This window comes from Tachyglossus aculeatus, chromosome 11 (assembly GCF_015852505.1).
Source record: "Tachyglossus aculeatus isolate mTacAcu1 chromosome 11, mTacAcu1.pri, whole genome shotgun sequence".
In the NCBI taxonomy this organism is placed as follows: Eukaryota; Metazoa; Chordata; class Mammalia; order Monotremata; family Tachyglossidae; genus Tachyglossus; species Tachyglossus aculeatus.
The window spans coordinates 29,610,402-29,636,095 of NC_052076.1; the positions used below are offsets into that span (position 1 = coordinate 29,610,402).

Sequence of the window (25,694 nt, forward strand, 5' to 3'; positions counted from 1 at the left end):
CCAAAGCCCGGGCTCTTTCCACTGAGCCACACTGCTTCAATAGTACTGATGGTATTTGTTAGGCGCTTACTCTGTGCCAAGCACTGTTCTAAGAGCTGGGGGTAGATACAAGGTAATCAGTTTGTCCCACGTGGGGCTCACGGCTTTACTCCCCATTTTGCAGTGAGGTGACAGGCCCAGAGAATAATAATAATAATAATAATAATGGCATTCGTTAAGCACTTACTATGTGCAAAGCACTGTCTGAGCGATGGGGAGGATACAAGGTGATCAGATTGTCCCACGTGAGGCTCACAGTATTCATCCCCATTCTACAGATGAGGTAACAGGCACAGAGAAGTTAAGTGACTTGCTCAAAGTCACACAGCTGATAGGTGGTGGGGCTGGGATTAGAACCCACAACCTCTGACTCCTCTGCGCTTGCCTCTTAGTCACGCTGCTTCTCTAAGAGGGCAGCCCACAGATCAGCACATGCCCCGCCATCCCCTCCCCGCAACCCGGAGGAGCCGGAGGGGTGGGGGAGAAAATGGGAGATAAGCACTGTGGCCTAGTGAATAGAGCATGAGCCGAGGGGTCTGAAGGACTTGGGCTCCAACATGGCATAGTGGACAGAGCACAGCTCTGGGCTCATATAGGTTCTAATCTCAGCTCCACCACTTTACTGTGTGGCCTTAGGCAAGTCACTTCACTTCTCTGAGCCTCGGTTACCTCATTTATAAAATGGGGATTGAGACTGTGAGCCCACTGTTGGGTAGGGACGGTCTCTATATGTTGCCAACTTGTACTTCCCAAGCGCTTAGTGTAGTGCTCTGCACACAGTAAGAGCTCAATGAATACGATTGAATGAATGAATGAATGAACAGCTACTGTATCAAACCCGATTTGCTTGTAATAATAATAATAATAGCATTTATTAAGTGCTTACTATGTGCAAAGCACTGTTCAAAGCGCTGGGGAGGCCACAAGGTGATCAGGTTGTCCCACGGTGGGCTCACAGTCTTCAACCCCATTTTACAGATGAGGGAACTGAGGCACCTCCCCAGAGCTTAGTAATAATAATAATAATAATAATAATGATGATGGCATTTATTAAGCGCTTACTATGTGCAAAGCACTGTTCTAAGCACTGGGGAGTTTACAAGGTGATCAGGTTGTCCCATGGAGGGCTCACAGTCTTAATCTCCATTTTACAGATGAGGGAAACTGAGGCCCAGAGAAGTGAAGTGACTTGCGGACAATTGGCAGAGTCGGGATTTGAACCCATGAACTCTGACTCCAGAGCCCGGGCTCTTTCCAGTGAGCCACGCTGCTTCTCCGTGGTGCTTCTCTCTCTTAGTACACTGCCTGGCACGTAGTAAACAATACCACATTTAAAGCAGTGTGGCTCAGTGGAAAGAACACGGGCTTTGGAGTCAGAGGTCATGGGTTCAAATCCCTGCTCCGCCAATTGTCAGCTGTGTGACTTTGGGTGAGTCACTTCACTTCTCTGGGCCTCAGTTCCCTCATCTGTAAAATGGGGATTAAGACTGTGAGCCCCCCGTGGGACAACCTGATCACCTTGTCTCCCCCTTCTAGACTGTGAGCCCACTGTTGGGTAGGGACCGTCTCTACGTTGCCAACTTGTACTTCCCAAGCGCTTAGTATAGTGCTCTGCACACAGTAAGTGCTCAATAAATATGATTGAATGAATGACCTCCCCAGTGCTTAGAACAGTGGTTGGCACATAGTAAGCGCTTAAATGCCATCACTATTCCAGCACTTAGAAAAGTGCTTTGCACATAGTAAGTGCTTAATAAATGCCATCGTTATCATTATTATCATTATTATCTCTACCACCTGACTGCTGGGTGTCCTTGGGCATGTCACTTCACATCTATGTACCTCAGTTACCACATCTGGAAAAGGGGGATTAAAACTATGAGACCCATAGGGGCCGTGGATCTCCCCCTCTAGACTGTAAATTCATTGCGGGCAGGGAATGGGTCTGCTTATTATAATGTACCCTCCTAAGTGCTCTGCACACAGTAAACACCCAAAAAAGCACTCGGAAGAGGCATGGCTTAGTGGAAAGAGCACGGGCTTGGGAGTCAGAGGTTGTGGGTTCTCATCCCGGCTCCGCCGCTTATTGGCGGTGTGACTCTGGGCAAGTCACTTCCCCATTTTACAGATGAGGCAACTGAGGCACAGAGAAGTGATTAAAACTGAGTCCCACGTGGGACAACCTGATAACCTTATATCTCCCCCAGCACTTAGAACAGTGCTTTGCACATAGTAAGTGCTTAATAAATGCCATCATTATTATTATTATTAACATACCATCATTATCATTAATAAATTTCACTGAATGAATGAATGACTATCAAACCTGATTGCTTTTTATCTACCGCAGCGGTTAGAACAGTTCTTGGCATGGAATATATGCTTAACAGTACAGGAAAAATAATAAAAAGTAAAAAAAGGAGGGGGAGGGCTCAATCTCCTCAATTCCCTGCTCCCGCACGAGTCCCTTTCGCCTTCCAGGGAGCAGAAACACGAGTGTCGGGCGATGATGGGGGCACAGCCCCCCATCCCAGGCCCATTAAGTCCTTGCCGGGATGAAGCCCCCCTCACCAGGCCCCAACCCATGACACCGGCTAAAAGTCACATGCCATTTATTAGTGTCCATTTTACTTTTCACCCGTAGCTGGGGTTGGGGGTAGGCCGCCCTCGCCCACTACCATACAAACATCGTACGTAAAATTTCATTTAAAAAAGCATCTCTTCAGTTTAAAACCGTCTCCCATCCCGCCAGGGCCCGATCTTCACCCCCCGCCCTAGGTGGGGAGGCTCGGCCACAGTCTCAGTGATTGGCGTTGACCCAATGGTACCGATCGAGCCGGGGTCCGGCCAGCGCAGGGGTCACTCGGTGGCCCTTGTAGCAGACGCAGCTGGGCCCAACCGAGGCATGCGGGTGGCCTTCGGGCAGTCCCTCCCGGCGGGAATACAGGAGCCACGGGTGCGGGGTGGGTAGGGCCAATGTGTTCACCTGGCAGACAATCGTATTTATTGAGCGCTTACTGTGTGCAGAGCACTGTACTAAGCGCTTGGGAAGTACAAGCAGAGGGGATTTGCCCAGGCCTCGGCGTCCCCCCCCCCCCCCCAGGGCCGGGCACCATCCAGGCACGTGGCAGAGCGGGCTGGTCTTACCTGGTACACGCTCTTGGGGTTGCGGACCTTGGGGATGACCCGCGGCTCCCTGCTGTACGTTTCCTCGTCCGAAGAGGAGCCGGAACCGTAGTCCGCCGTGGCCCTGTCGACGGCCCGGCTGATCTGCTGGGCTACCTGCCACCGGGCCCTGCCGGCCAGATCGGCCACCGGGAAGGGCGGGTTTTTCTCCCCGAACCTGGTGGACGGAAGGGAGGCGGTTCCAGGCCTCTTAACCACCCCCTTTCATTCCTTAAATTGCATTTGAGCGCTTCTGGTGTGCGGAGCACTGGACGAAGTACTTGGGAAGAGTACAATACGACGGCCTGGTGTAGCGGACAGAGCACGGGCCTGGGATTCGGAAGGTCATGAGTTCTAATCCCAGCTCCGCCCCTTGTCTGTTGTGTGACTTTGGGCAACTCACTTCACCGGGCCTCAATAACCTCATCTGTAAAAGGGGCTAGACACTGTTAGCTCCATGTGGGACGGGGACTGTATCCAACGGTATTTGCTTGTATCCACCCCAGCGCTTAGAACAGTGTTTAGCATAGGAGTCAGAGGTCACGGGTTTTAATCCCTCTTCTGCCACTTGTCGGCTGTGTGACTTTGGGCAAGTCACTTAACTTCTCTGGGCCTCAGTTCCCTCATCTGTAAAATGGGGATGAAGCCTGTGAGCCCTATATGGAACCCCCTGATTACCTTGTATCTAGACTGCAAGCCCACTGTTGGGTAGGGACCGCCTCTATATGTTGCCAACTTGTACTTCCCAAGCGCTTAGTACAGTGCTCTGCACACAGTAAGTGCTCAACAAATACAATTGATTGATTTCATCCACCCCAGTGCTTAGAACAGTGCTTTGCACATAGTAAGTGCTTTACAGACACCGTCATTATTATAGAGTTTGCACTTAATACCACAATCATCATGAACAGACACATTCCCTGCCCACAACAAGCTTAGAGTCCCTTCCCTTTGCTCCCCAACGAGGCAGGCAACTTGTACTTCCCAAGCGCTTAGTACAGTGCTCTGCACACAGTAAGCGCTCAATGAATATGACTGAATGAATGAATGAACTGTCCAGACCGGGACCCCTTAGGTAAGCGAGTGAGCGGCTGGGGATGAGGGCCTCAGTTACCTCATCTGTAAAATGGGATTAAGACTATGACCCCACGTGGGACAAATAATTTTGTATCTGCCCCAGTGTTCAGAACAGTGTTGGCACACAGTAAGTGCTTAATATTATTATTACGTCTCCTGGCTGCTAGGAAGTCAGCAGCACCAGAGGCTCCAACTTTCCTCCCAGCGCTGTTCATTCAATTTGTTCACCTGATTGTATCTGAGCACTCACTGTGCGCAAAGCACTGTAATAATAATAATAATAATGGTATTTATTAAGCACTTACTATGTGCAAAGCATTCATTCTTTCAATCGTATTTATTGAGCACTTACTGTGTGCAGAGCACTGCAGAACAGTGCTTTGCACATAGTAAGCGCTTAATAAATGCCATTATTATTATATTATTATAAGTACAAGTTGGCAACAGATAGAGAAGCAGCATGGCTCAGTGGAAAGAGCCCGGGCTTTGGAGTCAGAGGTCGTGGGTTCAAATCCCAGCTCCTCTAACTGTCGGCTGTGTGACTTTGGGCAAGTCACTTTACTTCTCTGGGCCTCAGTTACCTCATCTGTAAAATGGGGATGAAGACTGTGAGCCCCTCGTGGGTCAACCTGATCACCTTGTAGTCCCCCGTGCTTAGAACAGTGCTTTGCACATAGTAAGTGCTTAATAAATGCCATTATTATTATAGATATGGTCCCTACCCAACAACAGGCTCACAGCTTAGAAGGGGGAGACAAAAAAAAAAAAGACATGTGAACAGGTGTCTAGTCATCACAATAAATAGAAGTAAAGCTAGATGCACATCATTAACAAAATAAAATAGAATAGTAAATATGTACAAGTAAAATAGAGTAATAAATCTGTACAAACATATACAGGTGCTGTGAGGAGGGGAAGGAGGATGGGGAGGGGAAGGAGAAGGAGGGGGCCAAGCACTGTTCTAAGCACTGGGGAAGTTACAAGGTGATCAGGTTGTCCCACAGGGGACTCAAAGTCTTAATCCCCATTTTACAGATGAGGTAATTGAGGCCCAGAGAATAATAATAATAATGATGATGATGGCATTTAATAAGCACTTACTATGTGCAAAGCACTGTTCCAAGTGCTAGGGAGTTTACAAGGTAATCAGGTTGTCCCACATGGGGCTCACAGTCTTAATCCCCATTTTCCAGAGGAGGGAACTGAGGCCCAGAGAAGTGAAGTGACTTGCCCAAAGTCACCCAGCTGACAAGTGGCGGAGCTGGGATTTGAACCCCTGACCTCTGACTCCAAAGCCCGAGCTCTTTCCACTGAGCCATGCTGCTTCTCCTGTTGGCAGAGGCGGTATCTGAACCCATGACCTGTGACTCCAAAGCCCATGCTCTTTCCACCGAGCCACGACTAAGCCGTTGCCCTGCTTGGGGGTCGGTTTGGTGGGCTCACCTGCAGCACACCTGCAGTGGGTCCACCCAGATGGTCATCTCCCTCGGCAGGCCCAGGTGGGCAAAGTCCACGCGGCTCTCGGCACAGGCGCGCTCCAGGAGGGGGTCGACCTGCTGGTGGTGGTTAATCCGGATGCACCTGGAGGGGACAGCATGTTACTCCCCTCCTCAAAAATCACCAGTGGCTGCCTGTCAACCTAGGCATCAGGCAAAAACTCCTCACCCTGGGCTTCAAGGCTGTCCATCCCCTCGCCCCCTCCTACCTCACCTCCCTTCTCTCCTTATCATCAATCGTATTTATTGAGTGCTTACTATGTGCAGAGCACTGTACTAAGCGCTTGGGAAATACAAATTGGCAACATATAGAGACAGTCCCTACCCAACAGTGGGCCCAGCCCGCACCCTCCGCTCCTCTGCCCCTGCTCACCTCCTCACTAGGCCTCATCCTCACCTGTCCCACTGTTGACCCCTGGCCCACATCCTCCCCCTGGCCTGGAATAATAATAATAATAATAATAATAATAATAGCATTTATTAAGCACTTACTATGTGCAAAGCACAGTTCTAAGCGCACATCCTCCAAGCTAGCTCTCTTCCTCCCTTCGGAGCCCTACTAAGTGCTCACCTCCTCCAGGAGGCCTTCCCAGCCTGAGCCCCCTTTTTCCTCTCCTCCTCCCCACCTCCTTCCCCTCCCCACAGCACCCATATATATAATAATAATAATGGCATTTATTAAGCGCTTACTATGTGCAAAGCACTGTTCTAAGTGCTGGGGAGGATACAAGATGATCAGGTTGTCCCACTGGGGGCTCACAGTCTTAATCACCATTTTCCAGATGAGGTAACTGAGGCACAGAGAAGTTAAGTTGGAGAAGTTGGAGAAGCAGCGTGGCTCAGTGGAAAGAGCCTGGGTTTTGGAGTCAGAGGTCATGGGTTCAAATCCCTGCTCCACCACTTATCAGCTGTGTGACTTTAGGCAAGTCACTTCACTTCTCTGGGCCTCAGTTCCCTCATCTGTAAAATGGGGATGAAGACTGTGAGCCCCCCCGTGGGACAACCTGATCACCTTGTTAACCTCTCCAGCGCTTAGAACAGTGCTTTGCACATAGTAAGTGCTTAATAAATGCTATCATTATTATTATTATTCAGTGACTTGCCCAAAGTCGCACAGCTGCCAATTGGCGAAGCCGGGATTCAAACCCATGACCTCTGACTCCAAAGCCCGGGCTCTTCCTACTGAGCCACGCTGCTTCTCTATATGTTTGTACAGACTTATTACTCTATTTTACTTGTACATACTTACTATTCTATTTATTTTGTTAATGATGTGCATTTAGCTTTTCTTCTATTTTTTCTGACGACTTGACACCTGTCCACATGTTTTGTTGTCTGTCTCCCCGTTCTAGACTGTGAGCCCATTGTTGGATAGGGACCGTCTCTATATGTTGCCAACTTGGACTTCCCAAGTGCTTAGTACAGTGCTGTGCACACAGTAAGCGCTCAATAAATACAATTGAATGAATGAGTGAATGAGAGGGGCGAACGGGGGAGGGGGGCTGCCTCTGCTCAGACCCCACTCCTCCCCGACACCTTCATTCATTCAATCGTATTTATTGAGTGCTTACTGTGTGCACAGCACTGTACTAAGCGCTTGGGAAGTACAAATTGCATCACCCTCCGGCACCAGGCTCCACGCAATGAGACGCGCCTTACGTTGGGCAGGGCCGATGTTCATCACAACCCCGTCACCCTTACAACACCCTCCCACAACACCCCCTCACAACTCCCCGCTTAGAGAAGCAGCGTGGCATAGTGGAAAGAGCCCGGGCTCTGGAGTTAGGGGTCATGGGTTCAAATCCCAACTACGCCAATTGTCAGCTGTGTGACTTTGGCCAAGTCACTTAACTTCTCTGGGCCTCAGTTACCTCATCTGTAAAATGGGGATTAAGACTGTGAGCCCCCCGTGGGACAACCTGGTCACCTTGTAACCTCCCCAGCCCTTAGATCAGTGCTCTGCACTGTTGCACATAGTAAAGCGCTTAATAAATGCCATTATTCTTCTTCTTCTTATTATTATTACTTGTCTGCTGTGTGACCTTGGGCAAGTCACTTCACTTCTCTGGGCCGCAGTTACCTCATTTGTAAAATGGGGATGGAGACTGAGCCCCACGTGGGACAGCCTGATCACCTTGTATTCCCCCCAGCGCTTAGAACAGTGCTTCGCACATAGTAAGCGCTTAAATACCAACATTATTATTCTCTGGGCCTCAGTTCCCTCATCTGTAAAATGGGGATGGAGACTGATTCCCACGTAGGACAACCTGATCACCCTGTATGCCCCCCAGGGCTTAGAACAGTGCTTCTCACATAGTAAGCGCTTAAATACCAACATTATTATTCTCGACCTCAGTTCCCTCATCTGTAAAATGGGGATGGAGACTGATTCCCACGTGGGACAACCTGATCACCTTGTATCCCCCCACAGCGCTTAAAACATCAGTTCCCTCATCTGTAAAATGGGGATGGAGACTGATTCCCACGTGGGACAACCTGATCACCTTGTATTCCCCCCCCACCCCCCCAGGGCTTAAAACAGTGCTTCGCACATAGTAAGCGCTTAATAAACGACACTTATTATTAGTATTATTGTTATAACCCCCATCACAACCCCCCGCCCCCTCACAAACCCCGCCCTCCCCTCGCAACCCCCCCAAGACCCCGCCCCCTAAAAAAACCCTCCCAAACCCCGCCCCCTCACAAAACCCTATTTATTTTATTTGGACATATTTATTCTAGTCATTTTATTTTGTTCACATGTTTTGTTTTGTTGTCTGTCTCCCCCTTCTAGACTGCGAAGCCCACTGTTGGGTAGGGACCGTCTCTATATGTTGCCAACTTGTACTTCCCAAGCGCTTAGTACAGTGCTCTGCACACAGTAAGCACTCAATACGATTGAATCAATGAATGAAAGTCGGCAACATAGAGAGATGGTCCCTACCCAACAACGGGCTCATAGTCTAGAAGGGGGAGACAGAAAACAAAACAAAACATGTGGACAGGTGTCAAAGTCGTCAGAATAAATAGAAGTAAAGCTAGATGCACATCATTAACAAAATAGTATAGTAAATACGTACAAGTAAAATAGAGTAAAAAATCTGCACAAACATACAGGTGCTGTGGGGAGGGGAAGGAGGTAGGGCGGGGGATAGCTTAGAGTCTTGATGGGGAGATGAGTCGATAAATATATAAAAAAAGATATGGACATAAGTGCCTTGAGGTTGAAGGCAGGGTGAATATCAATCAATCGTATTTGAGCGCTTACTGTTTGCAGAGCACTGTACTAACCGCTTGGGAAGTACAAGTTGGCAACAGATAGAGACGGTCCCGACCCAACAGTGGGCTCACAGTCTAGAAGGGGGAGACAGAGAACAAAATGAAACATATTAACAATAGAATAGATATGTACAAATAAAATAGAGTAATAAATACGTACAAACACATACACATATATACAGGTGCTATGGGGAAGGGAAGGAGGTAAGGTGGGGGGAATGGAGAGGGGAAGGAGGGGGCTCAGTGTGGGAAGGCTTCCTGGAGGAGGTGAGCTCTCAGTAGGGCCTTGAAGGGAGGAAGAGAGCTAGCGCAGCGGATGGGCAGAGGGATTGGGGGCATTCCAGGCCCGGGGGAGGACGTGAGCCGGGGGTCGAGGGCGGGACGGGCGAGAACGAGGCCCAGTGAGGAGATTAGCGGCAGAGGAGCGGAGGGTGCGGGGTGGGCTGGAGAAGGAGAGAAGGGAGGTGAGGTAGGAGGGGGCGAGGTGATGGGCAGCCTTGAAGCCCAGGGTGAGGAGTTTCTGCCTGATGCGTAGGTTGATTGGTAGCCACTGGAGATTTTTGAGGAGGGGAGTAATATGCCCAGAGCGTTTCTGGACAAAGACAATCAGGGCAGCGGCGTGAAGTATGGATTGAAGTGGGGAGAGACACGAGGATGGGAGATCGGAGAGGAGGCTGATACAGTAGTCCAGACGGGATAGGATGAGAGATTGAACCAGCAGGGTAGCGGTGTGGATGGAGAGGAAAGGGCGGATCTTGGCAATGTTGCGGAGCTGAGACCGGCAGGTTTTGGTGATGGCTTGGATGTGAGGGGTGCAGGAGAGAGCGGAGTCGAGGATGACACCAAGGTTGCGGGCCTATGAGACAGGAAGGATGGTAGTGTCGTCAACAGTGATGGGAAAGTCAGGGAGAGGGCAGGGTTTGGGAGGGAAGACAAGAAGTTCAGTCTTGGACATGTTGAGTTTTAGGTGGTGGGCAGACATCCAGATGGAGATGTCCTGAAGGCAGGAGGAGATGCGAGCCTGGAGAGAGGGGGAGAGAGCAGGGGCGGAGATGTAGATCTGGGTTTCATCAGCGTAGAGATGATAGAGGAAGCCGTGGGAGCGAATGAGGTCACCAAGGGAGTGAGTGTAGATCGAGAACAGAAGGGGACCGAGAACTGAACCTTGAGGAACCCCCACAGTAAGGGGATGGGAAGGGGAGGAGGAGCCGATGCAGGCCCTTTTCAATCGGCGGTATTTTGTGAGCGCTTACAATAATAATGATGGCATTTATCAAGCGCTTACTTTGTGCAAAGCACTGTTCCAACCCCACCCTCAGGCCCCCAAAGCCCTCCCCCTCACAAACTCCCCCTCCCCTTCCAAAACCCCTCACAAGACCGTCCCCCTCACAACCCCCAAACCCCGCCCCCGCAGAAACCCCTCGCAAACCCCCCTCACAAGACCCCGCCCCTAACAAAACCTGACTGTGACACACACACACACACACACACACACACACACACACACCCCGTCCCGTGGGACAACCTGATCACCTTGTAACCTCCCCAGCGCTTAGTACAGTGCTTTGCACATAGTAAGCACTTAATAAATGCCATTATTCAATTCAATCGTATTTATTGAGCACTTACTGTGTGCAGAGCACTGTACTAAGCGCTTGGGAAGTCCAAGTTGGCAACATATATAGAGACAGTCCCTACCCAACAGTGGGCTCACAGTCTAGAAGGGGGAGACAGACATCATTATTATTATTATTATTATAGACTGTGAGCCCACTGTTGGGTAGAGACTGTCTCTATATGTTGCCAACTTGTATTCATTCATTCAGTCGTATTTATTGAGCTCTTACTGTGTGCAGAGCACTGTACTAAGCGCTTGGGAAGCACAAGTTGGCAACATATAGAGATGGTCCCTACCCAATAGTGGGCTCACCATCTAGAAGGGGGAGACAGACATCATCATCATTATTATTATTCTAGACTGTGAGCCCACTGTTGGGTAGGAACCGTTTCTATATGTTGCCAACTTGTATTCATTCATTCAATCGTATTTATTGATCGCTTACTGTGTGCAGAGCACTGTACTAAGCACTTGGGCAGTACAAGTTGGCAACATATAGAGACAGTCCCTACCCAACAGTGGGCTCACAGTCTAGAAAGGGGAGACAGAACAAAACATTAACAAAGTAAAATAAATAGAATAAATATGCACAAATAGAGTAATAAATTCATACAAACATATACATGACATGTACATTGTATTTCCCAAGCGCTTAATATAGTGCTCTGCACACAGTAAGCGCTCAATACGATTGAATGAATGCATGAATGAAAAGATGGGGGCGAGTGTGCCCCCCGGGCATCACAGCGTGGCTGGAAAGGGGCTGTCTGGGGGTCCGAAGGGGGCAGAGCTGTGAGCCTTCTAGACTGTGAGCCCACTGTTGGGTAGGGACCATCTCTATATGTTGCCCACTTGTACTTCCCAAGCGCTTAGTATAGTGCTCTGCATACAGTAAGAGCTCAATAAATACGATTGAATGAATGAATGACCATCTTTATATGTTGCCCATTTGTACTTCCCAAGCGCTTAGTACAGTGTTCTGCATACAGTAAGCGCTCAATACGATCGATTGAATGAATGACCATCTCTATGTGTTGCCCACTTGTACTTCCCAAGCACTCAGTACAGTGCTCTGCACATAGTAAGTGCTCAATAAATATGATTGAATGGCTTGGCTTAGTGGAAAGAGCCTTGGGAGCCAGAGGTCAGGGGTTCTAATCCCGGATCCACCACTTGTCAGTTGTGTGACTTTGGGCAAGTCACTTCACTTCTCTGTGCCTCAGTTCCCTAGTCCGTAAAATGGGGATAAAGACTGCAAGCACCACGTGGGACAACCTGATCACTGTTGGGTAGGGACTGTCTCTATATGTTGCCAACTTGTACTTCCCAAGAGCTTAGTACAGTGCTCTGTACACAGTAAGCACTCAATAAATATGATTGATTGATTGATAGTATCTATCCCAGTGCTTAGAACAGTGCTTGGCACAGACTTCTAGACTGTGAGCCCGTTGTTGGGTAGGGACCATCTCTATATGTTTCCTACTTGTACTTCCCAAGCGCTTAGTCAGTGCTCTGCACACTATTGATCAAGAAGCAGTGTGGCTCAGTGGAAAGAGCCCGGGCTTTGGAGTCAGAGGTCAGGGGTTCAAATCCCAGCTCCTCCAATTGTCAGCTGTGTGACTTTGGGCAAGTCACAACTTCTCTGGGCCTCAGTTCTCTCATCTGTAAAATGAGGATTAAGTCTGTGAGCCCCACGTGGGACAACCTGATCACCTTGTAACCTCCCCAGCGCTTAGAACAGTGCTTTGCACATAGTAAGTGCTTAATAAATGCCATTATTATTATTATTCATTCAGTTGTATTTATTGAGTGTTTACTGTGTGCAGAGCACTGTTCTAAACACTTGGGTAGTACAAGTTAGCAACATCTAGGGACGGTCCCTACCCAACAGCGGGCTCGCAGTCTAGAAGGGGGAGACAGACAACAAAACATATTAACAAAATAAAATAAATAGAATAAATATATACAAGTAAAATAGAGTAATAAATTATTATCTCTATACGTTGCCCACTTGTACTTCCCAAGCGCTTAGTACAGTGCTCTGCATACAGTAAGCACTCAATAAATACGATTGAATGAATGAATGACCATCTCTATACATTGCCCACTTGTACTTCCCAAGCGCTTAGTACAGTGCTCTGCACACAGTAAGTGCTCAATAAATACAATTGAATGAATGAATTAAAACCCCTCACGAAACCCCGCCCCTGAGCCCGGCCTCCTTCCCCCGAGGCGCGGATCAATCAAATTTATTGAGCACTTACTGTGTGCAGAGCACTGTACTAAGCGCTTGGGAAGTCCAAGTTGGCAACATACAGAGACAGTCCCTACCTAACAGTGGGCTCACAGTCTAGAAGGGGGAGACAGAGAACAAAACCAAACATATTAACAAAATAAAATAAATAGAATAGATATGTACAAGTAAAATAGATAAGTAAATAGTGTAAAACATATGTACAAACATATATACAGGTGCTGTGGGGAAGGAAAGGAGGTAAGACAGTGGGGTTAGAGGACGAGGGGGAGATCGTCGTCATCGGGTCCGGGTTCAAGTCCTACCTGAAGGCCTGTCCGCGGCAGGGCTGGTGGCGGTACCAGTGGGCTTGGTAGGCGTCCAGCAGTAGTCTGCTCAGCCGGCCGGCAAACTCATCCAGCCGCTCCTGGCTCAGCTGGCCGTGCCTCCTCGCCAGCCGCGTCACGAAGAACACGGTGGCGGCAATCTCGTCCCTCATGCCCACGGGACCCACGGACACAGTGACCCTCACACTCCAGCTGCTCTTCTGGGGCTCGGCCACCAAGTCCCCACAATCGATTGATCGATCAATCAATCAATTGATCCCCTCCACACACACACAGGGGTCACACGAACTAGGCCCAAAGCCCTCTTTGACCACCCCCTCTCCCTCTGGCAGAACCACAACCCTTCCTCCCCCAGCCCCCAAACCTGGGCTTTATAGAAACCAAACCCTTAAGGCTTGAAGTCGCCGACCAGCTGCCAACCATTGACATTCAATCATTCAATCCTATTTATTAAGCGCTTATGAGGTGGGGGTGGCCAACCAGCTGCCAACCATTGACATTCAATCATTCAATCCACTGTTGGGTAGGGACTGTCTCTATATGTTGCCAACTTGTACTTCCCAAGCGCTTAGTACAGTGCTCTGCACACAGTAAGCGCTCAATAAATACGATTGATGATGATGATGATTTATTAAGCGCTTATGAGGTGGGGGTCGCCAACCAGCTGCCAACCATTGACATTCAATCATTCAATCCACTGTTGGGTAGGGACTGTCTCTAGATGTTGCCAACTTGTACTTCCCAAGCGCTTAGTACAGTGCTCTGCACACAGTAAGCACTCAATAAATATGATTGATTGATTGATTAAGCGCTTCTGAGGTGGGGAAGCAACGTGGCATTCTGGTGGTATTGACAGCTGTCTACTTTCATTCATTCGTCCAATCGTATTTAGTCATTCGTTCATTCAATCGTATTTATTGAGCGCTTACTGTGTGCAGAGCACTGGACTAAGCGCTTGGGAAGTACAGGTTGGCAACCTAGAGAGACGGTCCCTACCCAACAGTGGGCTCACAGTCTAGAAGTCTAGTCGACTTGTACTTCCCAAGTGCTTAGTACAGTGCTCTGCACACAGTAAGTGCTCAATAAATATGATTGAATTGAATTGAATAGAAGGGGGAGACAGAGAAAAAAACAAAGCTTATTAACAAAATAAAATAAATAGAATCAATAAGTACAAATAAAATAGAGTCGTCCATTCAATCGTATTTATTGAGCGCTTACTGTGTGCAGAGCACTGGACTAAGCGTTTGGGAAGTACAGGTTGGCAACATATAGAGACGGTCCCGACACAACAGTGGGCTCACAGTCTAGAAGGGGGAGACAGAGAACAAAACAAAACATATTAACAAAATAAAATAAATAGAATCAATAAGTACAAATAAAATAAATTGAGTAATAAATACGTACAAACGAATATACATATATACAGGTGCAGGGGGGATGGGGAGGGGGAGGAGGGGAAGAGGAAGGAGGGGGCTCAGTCTGGGAAGGCCTCCTGGAGGAGGTGAGCTCAGTAGGGAAAATGGGGGAGGATCCCCCCCACCCCCGGCCCAAGGCCTGAGGCCCACTCTGCCCACCTGCATCTTACTGTGTGCAGAGCACCGAACTAAGCGCTTGGGAAGTACAAATCGGCAACAAATAGAGACGGTCCCTACTCAACAACGGGCTCACAGTCTAGAAGATTCATTCAATTGTATTTGAGCGCTTACGGTGTGCAGAGCACTGGACTGAAGGTTTGGAAAGTACAAATCGGCAATAGATAAAGATAATCCCTACCCAACAACCGGCTCACAGTCTAGAAGATTCATTCAATCATATTTATCGAGCAATTACTGCGTGCAGAGCACTGGACTAAGAGCATGGGAAGTGCAAATTGGCAACATATAGAGATGGTCCCTACCCAACAACGGGCTCACGGTCTAGAAGATTCATTCAATCGTATTTATTGAGCGTTTACGGTGTGCAGAGCACTGGACTAAGCGCTTGGAAAGTACAAATCGGCAACAGATAGAGATAATCCCTACCTAACAACGGGCTCACAGTCTAGAATATTCATTCAATCGTATTTACTGAGTGCTTACTGTGTGCAGAGCACTGGACTAAGTGCTTGGAAAGTACAAATCGGCAACAGATAGAGATAATCCCTTCCCAACAATGGGCTCACGGTCTAGAAGATTCATTCAATCATATTTATTGAGCGCTTACTGCGTGCAGAGCACTGGACTATGCGCATGGGAAGTACAAATCGGCAACATATAGAGATGGTCCCTACCCAACAACGGGCTCACAGTCTAGAAGGGGGAGACAGAGAACAAAACGAAACAAGTAACAGGCGTCAATACCATCAGAATAAATAATTATAGCTATGTAAACATCATTAATAAAATAGAGTAATACTACTTGTTTTGTTTTGTTGTCTGTCTCCCCTTTCTAGACTCTGAGCCCACTGTTGAGTAGGGACCGTCTCTATATGCTGCCAACTTGTACTTCCCAAGCGCTTAGTACAGTGCTCTGCACACAGTAAGCGCTCAATAAATACGATTGAATGAATGAATGAATGAATGAATGAATAAATGCGATTGAATGGATGAATAGTGGCTAGCAAATGAGCCTGGGAGTCAGAAGGTCAGGGGTTCTAATCCAGGCTCTGCTACTTATTTGCTGGTGGCCTTGAGCAAGTCACTTCACTTTCCTGTGCCTCAGTTACCTCATCTGCAAAGTGGGGATTAAATTGCGAGCCCCATGTGGGACCGAGGCTCGGTCCAACCTGATTTGCTTGTATCCACCCCAGTGCTTAGTACGGTGCCTGGCATGTAGTAAGCGCTTAAAAAATGCCACAATAATTATTATTACTCTGTGCAGAGCACTTTATTAAGTATCTGGGAAAGTACAATACAGCAATAAACAGTGACAATCCCTGCCCACAGTGAGCTCATAGTCTAGTGGGGGGAAAGAGGCATCAATACAAATAAAGAGATAGCAATATAAATAAATAAAATGACAGATATATACATAAATACTGTGATTGCCTTGTTCTTGTAGCCACTCTGTCTTGGTTCTCTCCCCAAGATTTGGAGACCAAGGAGTTGTGGGACAGGTGTAAACTCCCCCTGCAAAGGTGACACCCATCCCCTTCCCCCTCCCTTTCCCTCCTCGAACCCATTCATTCAATCGTATTTATTGAGCTCTTGCTGTGTGCAGGCACTGTACTAAGCACTTGGAAAATACAATACAGCAAAAAGAGAGACAATCCCTGCCCACATGGGGCTTACAGCCTGGTTGGCTCCTGATTCCAAACAATCTATCGGTGGTGTTTATTGAGCACTTACGATGTGCTGAACTTGGACTTCCCAAGCGCTTAGTGCAGTGCTCTGCACATGGTGGGCTCTCAATAAATACGACTGAATGAATTCCCCCCCTTACTTCCTTCCCCTCCCCACAGCACCTGTATATATGTATATATATTTGTACGTGTTTATTACTCTATTTTGTTTGTACATATTTATTTTATTTTGTTAATATGTTTTGTTTCGTTCTCTGTCTCCCCCTTCTAGACTGTGAGCCCACTGTTGGGTAGGGACCATCTCTATATGTTGTCAGCTTGGACTTCCCAAGCGCTTAGTACAGTGCTCTGCACACAGTAAATGCTCAATAAATACGATTGAATGAATGAATGAATGCTGAGCCCTCTAGTAAACGAGGAGCGGGGCTCAGTGGAAAGAGCACGGGTTTGGGAGTCAGAGGTCCTAGGTTCGAATCCCGGCTCCGCCACTTGTCAGCTGTGTGACTTTGGGCAAGTCTCTTAACTTCTCTGGGCCTCAGTTCCCTCATCTGTAAAATGGGGATTAAGACTGTGAGCCCCATGTGGGACAACCTTGATCACCTTGTATCCCCCCATCGTTTAGAACAGTGCTTGGCACATAGTAAGTGCTTAACAAATACCACCATTATTATTATTATTGGGAGAGTCCACTACAACAGAATCAAAGGATGTGTTCCCTGTTGTTCATTCAGTCGTATTTATTGAGTGCTTATTGTGTGCAGAGCACCGTACTAAGCGCTTAGGCCCTACTGAGAGCTCACCTCCTCCAGGAGGCCTTCCAAGACTGAGCCCCCTCCTTCCTCTCCCCCTCTTCCCCCTCTCCATCCCCCCCACCTTACCTCCTTCCCTTCCCCACAGCACCTGTATATATGTATATATGTTTGTACATATTTATTACTCTATTTATTTTACTTGTACATATCTATTCTATTTATTTTATTTTGTTAATATGTTTGGTTTTATTCTCTGTCTTCCCCTTCTAGACTGTGAGCCCACTGTTGGGTAGGGACCCTCTCTATATGTTGCCAACTTGTACTTCCCAAGCGCTTAGTACAGTGCTCTGCACACAGTAAGCGCTCAATAAATATGATTGATTGATTGATTGATTGATTGAAAGTACAGTGCAACAATAGTGACAATCTCTGCCCACAGTGAGCTCACAGTCCGGGGGTGAAGACAGACATCAGTACAAATAAATAAAATGACAGATCAATCAATCAATCAATCAATCGTATTTATTGAGCGCTTACTGTGTGCAGAGCACTGGACTAAGCGCTTGGGAAGTACAAGTTGGCAACATATAGATACCCAACAGTGGGCTCACAGTCTAAAAATATATACATATACATAAAAATATATACATAATATATACAAAAATATATACACAGTCTTATATATGCATAAGTTCTGTGGGGCTGGTGGGGGTAGTGGGGGAGAACAAAGGGAGCAAGACAGGGCGATGCAGAAGGGAGTGGGAGATGAGACAAAGTGGGGCTTAGTCTGGGAAGGCCTCTTGGAGGAGGTGGCCCTTCAATAAGGCTTTGAAGCGGTAGAGAGTAATTGTCTGTTGGATTAGAGGAAGGAGGGTGTGCCAGTGGTTGGCGGCGAAACAAGTAAATCAATAAATACAATTGATGATGATGATGAAACAAGTGTGATGGAGGCCCAGGGAGAAGGTTAGCGGCACCAGAGGAGTGAAGTTTGTGGGCTGAGTTGTAGAAGGAGAGAAACGAGGTGAGGTAGAAGGGGGCGAGGTGATGGAGAGCTTTAAAGCCAGAGGTGAGGAGTTTTTGTTTGATACCGAGGTGGATGGGCAACCACTGGAGATTTTTGAGGAGGTGGGGGTGACATGTCAATCAATCAATCAATCGTGTTTATTGAGCGCTTACTGTGTGCAGAGCACTGTACTAAGCGCTTGGGAAGTACAAGTTGGCAACATATAGGGACAGTCCCTACCCAACAGTGGGCTCACAGTCTAAAAGGGGGAGACAGAGAATAAAACCGTACATACTGACAAAATAAAATAAATAGAATAGATATGTACAAGTAAAATAAATAAATAGAGTAATAAATATGTACAAACATATATACATATATACAGGTGCTGTGGGGAAGCGTTTAACAGATACCACAATTATTAATACAATTATTAGTACATCCACACAGACCACCACTCTTCCTACTTCCAAAGCCTTTTTAAAATCACATCCTCAACCAAGAGGTGCTACCCAATTAAGCTTTCATCTTCTCTCCCCCCTCCCTCTCCCTTCTGTGTCACTTACGCACTTTGAACTTTACCCTTAATTGATTTTACTGTCCGTCTCCCCCTCTAGACTGTAAACTCCTGGTGGACAGGGAACATGTCTACCGACTCTGTTGTAGCGTACTCTCCCAAGGGCTCAGTACAGTGCTCTGCCACTGACTGACTGACCGATTACATGTCCTGAACGTTTCCGTAGAAAAATGATCCAGGCAGCAGGGTGAAGTATGGACTGGAGTGGGGAGAGACAGGAGGCTGGGAGGTCAGCAAGGAGGCTGATGTAGTTATCTAAGCGGGATAATAATAATAATAATAATAATAATGATGGTATTTGTTAAGGGCTTACTATGTGCGCGCTGGGGTAGGTACAAGGTGATCAGGTTGTCCCACGCGGGGCTCACAGTCTTAATCCCCATTTTCCAGATGAGGTCACTGAGGCACAGAGAAGTTAAGTGACGTGCCCAGGGTCACACAGCAGACAAATGGAGAAGGCGGGATTAGAACCCAAATCCTTTTGGCTCCCAGGCCCACGCTTTTTCCACTGAGCCATGCGGGGATAATAATAATAATGTTGGTATTTGTTAAGCACTTACTATGTGCCAAGCACTGTTCTAAGCACTGGGGGGGATTCAAGGTAATCAAGGTTGTCCCACGTGGGGCTCACAGTTTTAATCCCCATTTTATTCATTCATTCATTCATTCAATTGTATTTATTGAGTGCTTACTGTGTGCAGAGCACTGTACTAAGCGAAACGGAGGAAACTGAGGCATAGAGAAGTTAAGAGACCTGCCCAAAATCACACAACTGACAAGTGGCGAAGCCAGGATTAGAACCCCTGACCTCAGACTCCCAAATCCGTGCCCTTTCCACTGAGCAACGCTGCTTCTCTAAGGGTAGGATAAGTTATTGTCCATAATGCATTTATAGTCTAGAGGGAACTTGGAGTCTGCAGGGCTTGTGAGGCAACTGTTCTTTCTCCCTTAAAAAGTCTTTTAGACTGTGAGCCCACTGTTGGGTAGGGACTGTCTCTATATGTTGCCAACTTGTACTTCCCAAGCGCTTAGTACAGTGCTCTGCACACAGTAAGCGCTCAATAAATACGATTGATTGATTGGTTAAAAAGGGAGCTAAAGTCGTTTACTAACTGCTGTCTCCTTGCCAATTCGGTTGCGCTGTTAATTCGGTTGGCACCGGTGGCCAGACTCGGCGACTGAGCAGCCCGGGTCTCCTTCTCATGGCACGATCCAGCGCAACAGGCTGACTAATAATAATAATAATGATAGCATTTATTAAGCGCTTACTATGTGCAAAGCACTGTTCTAAGCGCTGGGACTAGCCAGCAGTGTGCCCGCAGCCCTGCCTCTCCTCCCTCTCCTTCCCTTCAGACCCAAGTTTGGTTTTGCTTATGGCATTTGTCAAGCTTACTGAGTGTTTATTGTGTGCAGAGCACTGTACTAAGCGCTTGGAAAGTACAATTTGGCAACAAATAGAGACAATTCCTACCCGACAATGGGCTCACAGTCTAGAAAGGAGAGACAGACAAGAAAACGAAGCAAAACAAGTAGACAGGCATCAATAGCATCGATATAAATAAATAGAATTATAATAATGATGGTTTTTATTAAGCGCTTACTATGTGCAAAGCACTGTTCTAAGCTCTGGGGAGGTTACAAGGTGATCAGGTTGCCCCACGGGGGTGCTCACGGCCTTAATCCCCATTTTACAGCTGAGGTCACTGAGGCCCAGAGAAGTGAAGCGACTTGCCCAAAGTCACACAGCTGACAATTGGCAGAGCCGGGATTTGAACCCATGACCTCTGACTCTAAAGCCCGTACTCTTTCCACTGAGCCACGCTGTTTCTTCTAGATTATAGAATTATAGATATATACACACCATTAATAAAATAAATAGAATAATAAATATGTACATATATACATAAGGGCTGTGGGGCGGGGATGGGGGTAAAGGAGAGGGAGGGAGTTGGGGCGATGGGGAGGGGAGGAGGATATATTTTGTTTTGTTCCCTGTCTCCCCCTTCTAGACTGTGAGTCCGTTGTTGGGTAGGGGCCGTATCTATATGTTGACGACTTGGACTTCCCAAGCGCTTAGTACAGTGCTCTGCACACAGTAAGCACTCAATAAATACGATTGAATGAATGAATGAGGAGCGGAGGAAAAGGGGGGGGCTCAGTCTGGGAAGGCCTCCTGGAGGAGGTGGCCCAAGACTATTGGTAAGGATAGCATCAGAATGGCCTAGTGGAAAGAGCATGGGCCTGAACATCAGAGGACCTGGGTTCTAATCCTGGCTTTGCCAGTTGTTTGCTGTGTGACCTTGGGACAATCATTTCTCTGTGCTTCAGTTTCCTCAACTGTGAAATGGACCTTAAATTCTACTCCTCTATATAGACTGTGAGCCCCATCCAGGGCAGGGACTGTGTCCAACCTGATAAACTTGTATCTACCCCAACGCTTACAACATTGCTTAATAATAATGGTATTTGTTAGATGCTTACTATGTGCCAGGCACTGTTCTAAGCACAGAGGTAGATACAAGATAATCGGGTTGGACACAGTTCCTGTCTCACATAGGGATCATAGTCTCAATCAAGGGAAGCAGCGTGGCTCAGTGGAAAGGGCCCGGGCTTTGCAGTCAGAGGTCAGGGGTTCAAATCCCTGCTCCGCCAATTGTCAGCTGTGTGACTTTGGGCAAGTCACTTCACTTCTCTGTGCCTCAGTTACCTCCTCTGTAAAATGGGGATTAAGTCTGTGAGCCCCCCGTGGGACAACCTGATAACCTTGTAACCTCCCCAGCGCTTAGAACAGTGCTTTGCACATAGTAAGTGCTTAATAAATGCCATTATTACTATTATTATTAATCCCCATTTTACAGATGAGGGAACTGAGGCCCAGAGAGGTGAAGTGACTTGCCCAAGGTCACACAGCAGACAAGTGGCCGAGCCGGGGTTCGAACCAATGACCTTCTGACTCCCGGGTCCCTAGTCTACCCGCTAGATCACACTGCCAGTGGTTGACAAATACCATAACAAAGCAAAAATGAAGAGCTGGATTCAAGCTCCAACTGGTTCATTCATTCATTCAACCGTATTTATTGAGCACTTACTGTGTGCAGAGCACTGGACTAAGCGCTTGGGAAGTACAAGTGGGCAACATATGGAGACGGTCCCTACCCAACAGCGGGCTCACGTGAATTTCTGCTTCCTGGTTGAACTACCGTTGGGTTTGGAGTTGTTGACCTACATCGGTTGATGGGATTTGGAATAGACCCCTCCTGTTACTACTTCCACAGGCCCGGGCAAGCCCTGGGCGTTCGGAAGCGGGGTAGTCACATAGTAACCGAAGCGGGGTAGTCACATAGTAACCGGCTCTGGATTCTCCAGAGGAACGGTCAGTCAGAAGCAAATTTTCCTGCCCCACATCCCTTCGTTCCGGCTATTCGACCCACCTTGATCGAAGCAGCTGTTTGCATTTGGCAGTTAAAACACCACCTGCCACCCCATAGAAACAAAGCTGGTGTTTGGATTCCCGTGGAAATGGCCAAAAGTATCGACTTCCACCTATATCGTGGAAGCTAAGGATGGAAAGAGCCGCCTCTATAGTTCACTGCTTGAATTTTTTTTTTTTTACTTCTGCAAGTAAGAATAAAAATGCTCATCTCTGTTCAGAATTTTAAAAATAGAGATAAATTCTCTTCCCACTCAAATCCATCAAATCACAGCCCTCCCCACTTTCAAAGCCTCCTAGAAAGCTGCCCCCTCGGAAAGCTTTTCTGCGTCATCAATCGATGGTATTTATTGAGCACCTACTATTCACTCATTCATTCAATCGTATTTATGATTGAATGATCGTCTTCCCCTTTTAGACTGTGAGCCCACTGTTGAGTAGGGACTGTCTCTATATGTTGCCAATTTGTACTTCCCAAGCGCTTAGTACAGTGCTCTGCACATAGTAAGCGCTCAATAAATACGATTAATGATGATGATGATTTATTGAGCGCTTACTGTGTGTGGAGCACTGTACTAAGCACTTGGGAAGTATAAGTCGGCAACATATAGTGACGGTCCCTACCCAACAACAGGCTCACAGTGTAGAAGGGGGAGACAGACAACAAAACAAAACATGTAGACAGTTCAGAGCACTGTACTAAGCGCTTGGGAGAATACAACAGAATTAGCAACCATGTTCTCTGCCCACATTGAGCTTTCAGTCTAGAGATTTACAGTCTAAAATAATCCCTATCTTATCCCATTCACCGCCTTGACCGCCAATGTACCATGGGTGTACCTTTAATTCTATTTGTTCTGAAAGCGCTTAGTACAGTGCTCTGCACACAGTAAGCGCTCAATAAATACGATTGAATGATTGAATGATTATCTTGACACCTGTCTACATGCTTTGTTTTGTTGTCTGTCTCCCCCTTCTAGACTGTGAGCCCGTTGTTGGGTAGGGGCCGTCTCTATATGCTGCCGACTAGTACTTCCCAAACGTTTAGTACAGTGCTCTGCGCACAGTAAGCGCTCAATAAATATGAATGAATGAATGAATGAATGAGAGAAGCCGTGTGGCTCAGTGGGAAGAGCACGGGCTTTGGAGTCAGAGGTCATGGGTTCGAATCTTGGCTCTGTCAGTTGTCAGCCGTGTGACTTCGGACAAGTCACTTCACTTCTCTGGGCCTCAGTGACCTCATCTGTAAAATGCGGATTAAGACAGTGAGCCCCACGTGGGACAACCTGATCCCCTTGTATCCCCCCCAGCGCTTAGAACAGTGCTTTGCACATAGTAAGCGCTCAATAAATACGATTGAATGAACGAATGAATGAATGAATGATGAGCTTTTGCCTTGTCTTATGCTGTCGAGTCGTGTCCGACCCATAGCGATGCCATGGACACGTCTCTCCCAGAACACCCCACCTCCACCTGCAATCGTTCTTCTAGGCAATCGTTCTTCTAGGGTATCCAAAGAGTTTTCCGGGTAAAAATACAGAAGTGGTTTACCACCGCCTCTTTCCGCGCAGTAAACCCAAGTCTCCACCCTCGACTCTCTCCCGTGCCGCTGCTGCCCAGCACAGGTGAGTTTTGACTTGTAGCAGATTGCCTTCCACTCGCTAGCCACCGGCCAAGCTAGGAATCATCATCATCATCATCATCAATCGTATTTATTGAGCGCTTACTATGAGCAGAGCACTGTACTAAGCGCTTGGGAAGTACAAATTGGCGACAAATAGAGACAGTCCCTACCCGACAGTGGGCTCACAGTCTAAAAGGGGGAGACAGAGAACAAAACCAAACATACTAACAAAATAAAATAAATAGAATAGATATGTACAAATAAAATAGAGTAAAAAATATGTACAAATATATATACATATATACAGGTGCTGTGGGGAAGGGAAGGAGGTAAGATGGGGGGGATGGAGAGGGGGATGGGGGGAGAGGAAGGAAGGGGCTCAGTCTGGGAAGGCCTCCTGGAGGAGGTGAGCTCTCAGCAGGGCCTTGAAGGGAGGAAGAGAGCTAGTTTGTAGGAATGGCACATGTAGGCCTCTGCTTGACTCTCCCTTCCATAGTCGAGACTAATAGAGGACTGGAAACTCTCCAGGAGTGACCCTGAGAGGGGGTTGATGATCTTACCCTTCATATTATCACATTTATCCATGCTCTTCCCCTTCTACTTGTTGCATTCTTGCAACTTATGTTTACTCATGCCCCAGCCCATTAAACGGAGAAGCAGCGTGGCTCAGTGGAAAGAGCCTGGGCTTTGGAGTCAATCAATCAATCAATCAATCATATTTACTGAGCGCTTACTGTGTGCGGAGCACTGTACTAAGCTCTTGGGAAGTACAAGCTGGCAACTTATAGAGTCAGAGGTCATGAGTTTGAATCCTGGCTCCACCACATGCCTGCTGTGTGACCTTGGGCAAGTCACTTAACTTCTCTGAGCCTCAGTTACCTCATCTGGGAAATGGGGATTAAGACTGTGAGCCCCACGTGGGACAACTTGATCACCTTGTATCCCCCCAGCGCTTAGAACAGTGCTCTGCACATAGTAAGCGCTTAACAAATGCCATCATTATTATTATTATTTATAGTCAGAGGTCATGGGTTTAAATTCCGGCTCCGCCAATTGTCAGCTGTGTGACTTTGGGCAAGTCACTTGACTTCTCTGTGCCTCAGTTCACTCATCTGTAAAATGGGGATTAAGACCATGAGCACCCCCATGGGACAACCTGATCACCTTATAACCTTCCCAGTGCTTAGAACAGTGTTTTGCACATAGTAAGTGCTTAATAAATGCCATTATTATTATTATTATTATCTCTTTGGTCATAGAGACGGTCTTTTACTTCATTTCTATTGTACGTTCCCAAATGCCTTATACTCTTCAATGAGCAGGTGCTCAGTTCGGGGTTATCAATCAGTCAGTGGTATTTATTGAGCACTTACTATGTGCAGAACACCGTCCTAAGTGCTTGCGAGAGTACAATATAACTGAGTAAGCAGACACATTCTCTGCTCACAACGATCTTACAATGTAGAGCTATGCATTCGTTCGGCATACAGTGGGAGCTCAGTAAATTCTGATGGTGGTGGGGATGTACAAATCTCTTCAGGAACATCGCCTTTAACATCTTAACGACTAATCAAATAATTTTGTCTTGTGGTGGTTAGTCCAGATAGGGTAACTAAAGATATTTTAGTACATATTTTAGTGCATTTTAGGACACCTGTACTTCCCAAGTGCATTGTACAGTGCTCTGCACACAGTAAGCGCTCAACAAATATAATTGAATGAGTATCCAGCTAGAATGTTTTTTGGTTAGTAAGAAATTCAGCTTCCTCTC

General features: G+C 47.2%; 1 protein-coding gene across 1 annotated transcript; it reads right to left on the bottom strand.

The window, feature by feature from the left end:
• Positions 1-2,665: 2,665 nt before the first annotated feature.
• BTG4 (BTG anti-proliferation factor 4) lies at positions 2,666-13,539 on the bottom strand. Its single transcript, XM_038754689.1, has 4 exons — positions 13,234-13,539; positions 5,725-5,862; positions 3,187-3,382; positions 2,666-3,025 (listed from the first exon to the last, which is right to left on the bottom strand). Exons 1-4 carry the CDS (start codon positions 13,404-13,406, stop codon positions 2,840-2,842), a joined length of 693 nt encoding a protein of 230 aa, XP_038610617.1. The 5' UTR covers positions 13,407-13,539; the 3' UTR covers positions 2,666-2,839.
• Between the last annotated feature and the right edge of the window lie 12,155 nt (positions 13,540-25,694).

Bases quoted from the DNA above. Each gene is read 5' to 3' on its own strand.
- BTG4 (XM_038754689.1), bottom strand. From the start codon at position 13,406: ATGAGGGACGAGATTGCCGCCACCGTGTTCTTCGTGACGCGGCTGGCG. The intron at 5,863-13,233 runs GTAGGACTTGAA...TGTCCCCTCCAG, and splicing joins TGCCGCGGACAGGCCTTCAG to GTGCATCCGGATTAACCACC. The intron at 3,026-3,186 runs GTAAGACCAGCC...ATTGTCTGCCAG, and splicing joins ACCCCAAGAGCGTGTACCAG to GTGAACACATTGGCCCTACC.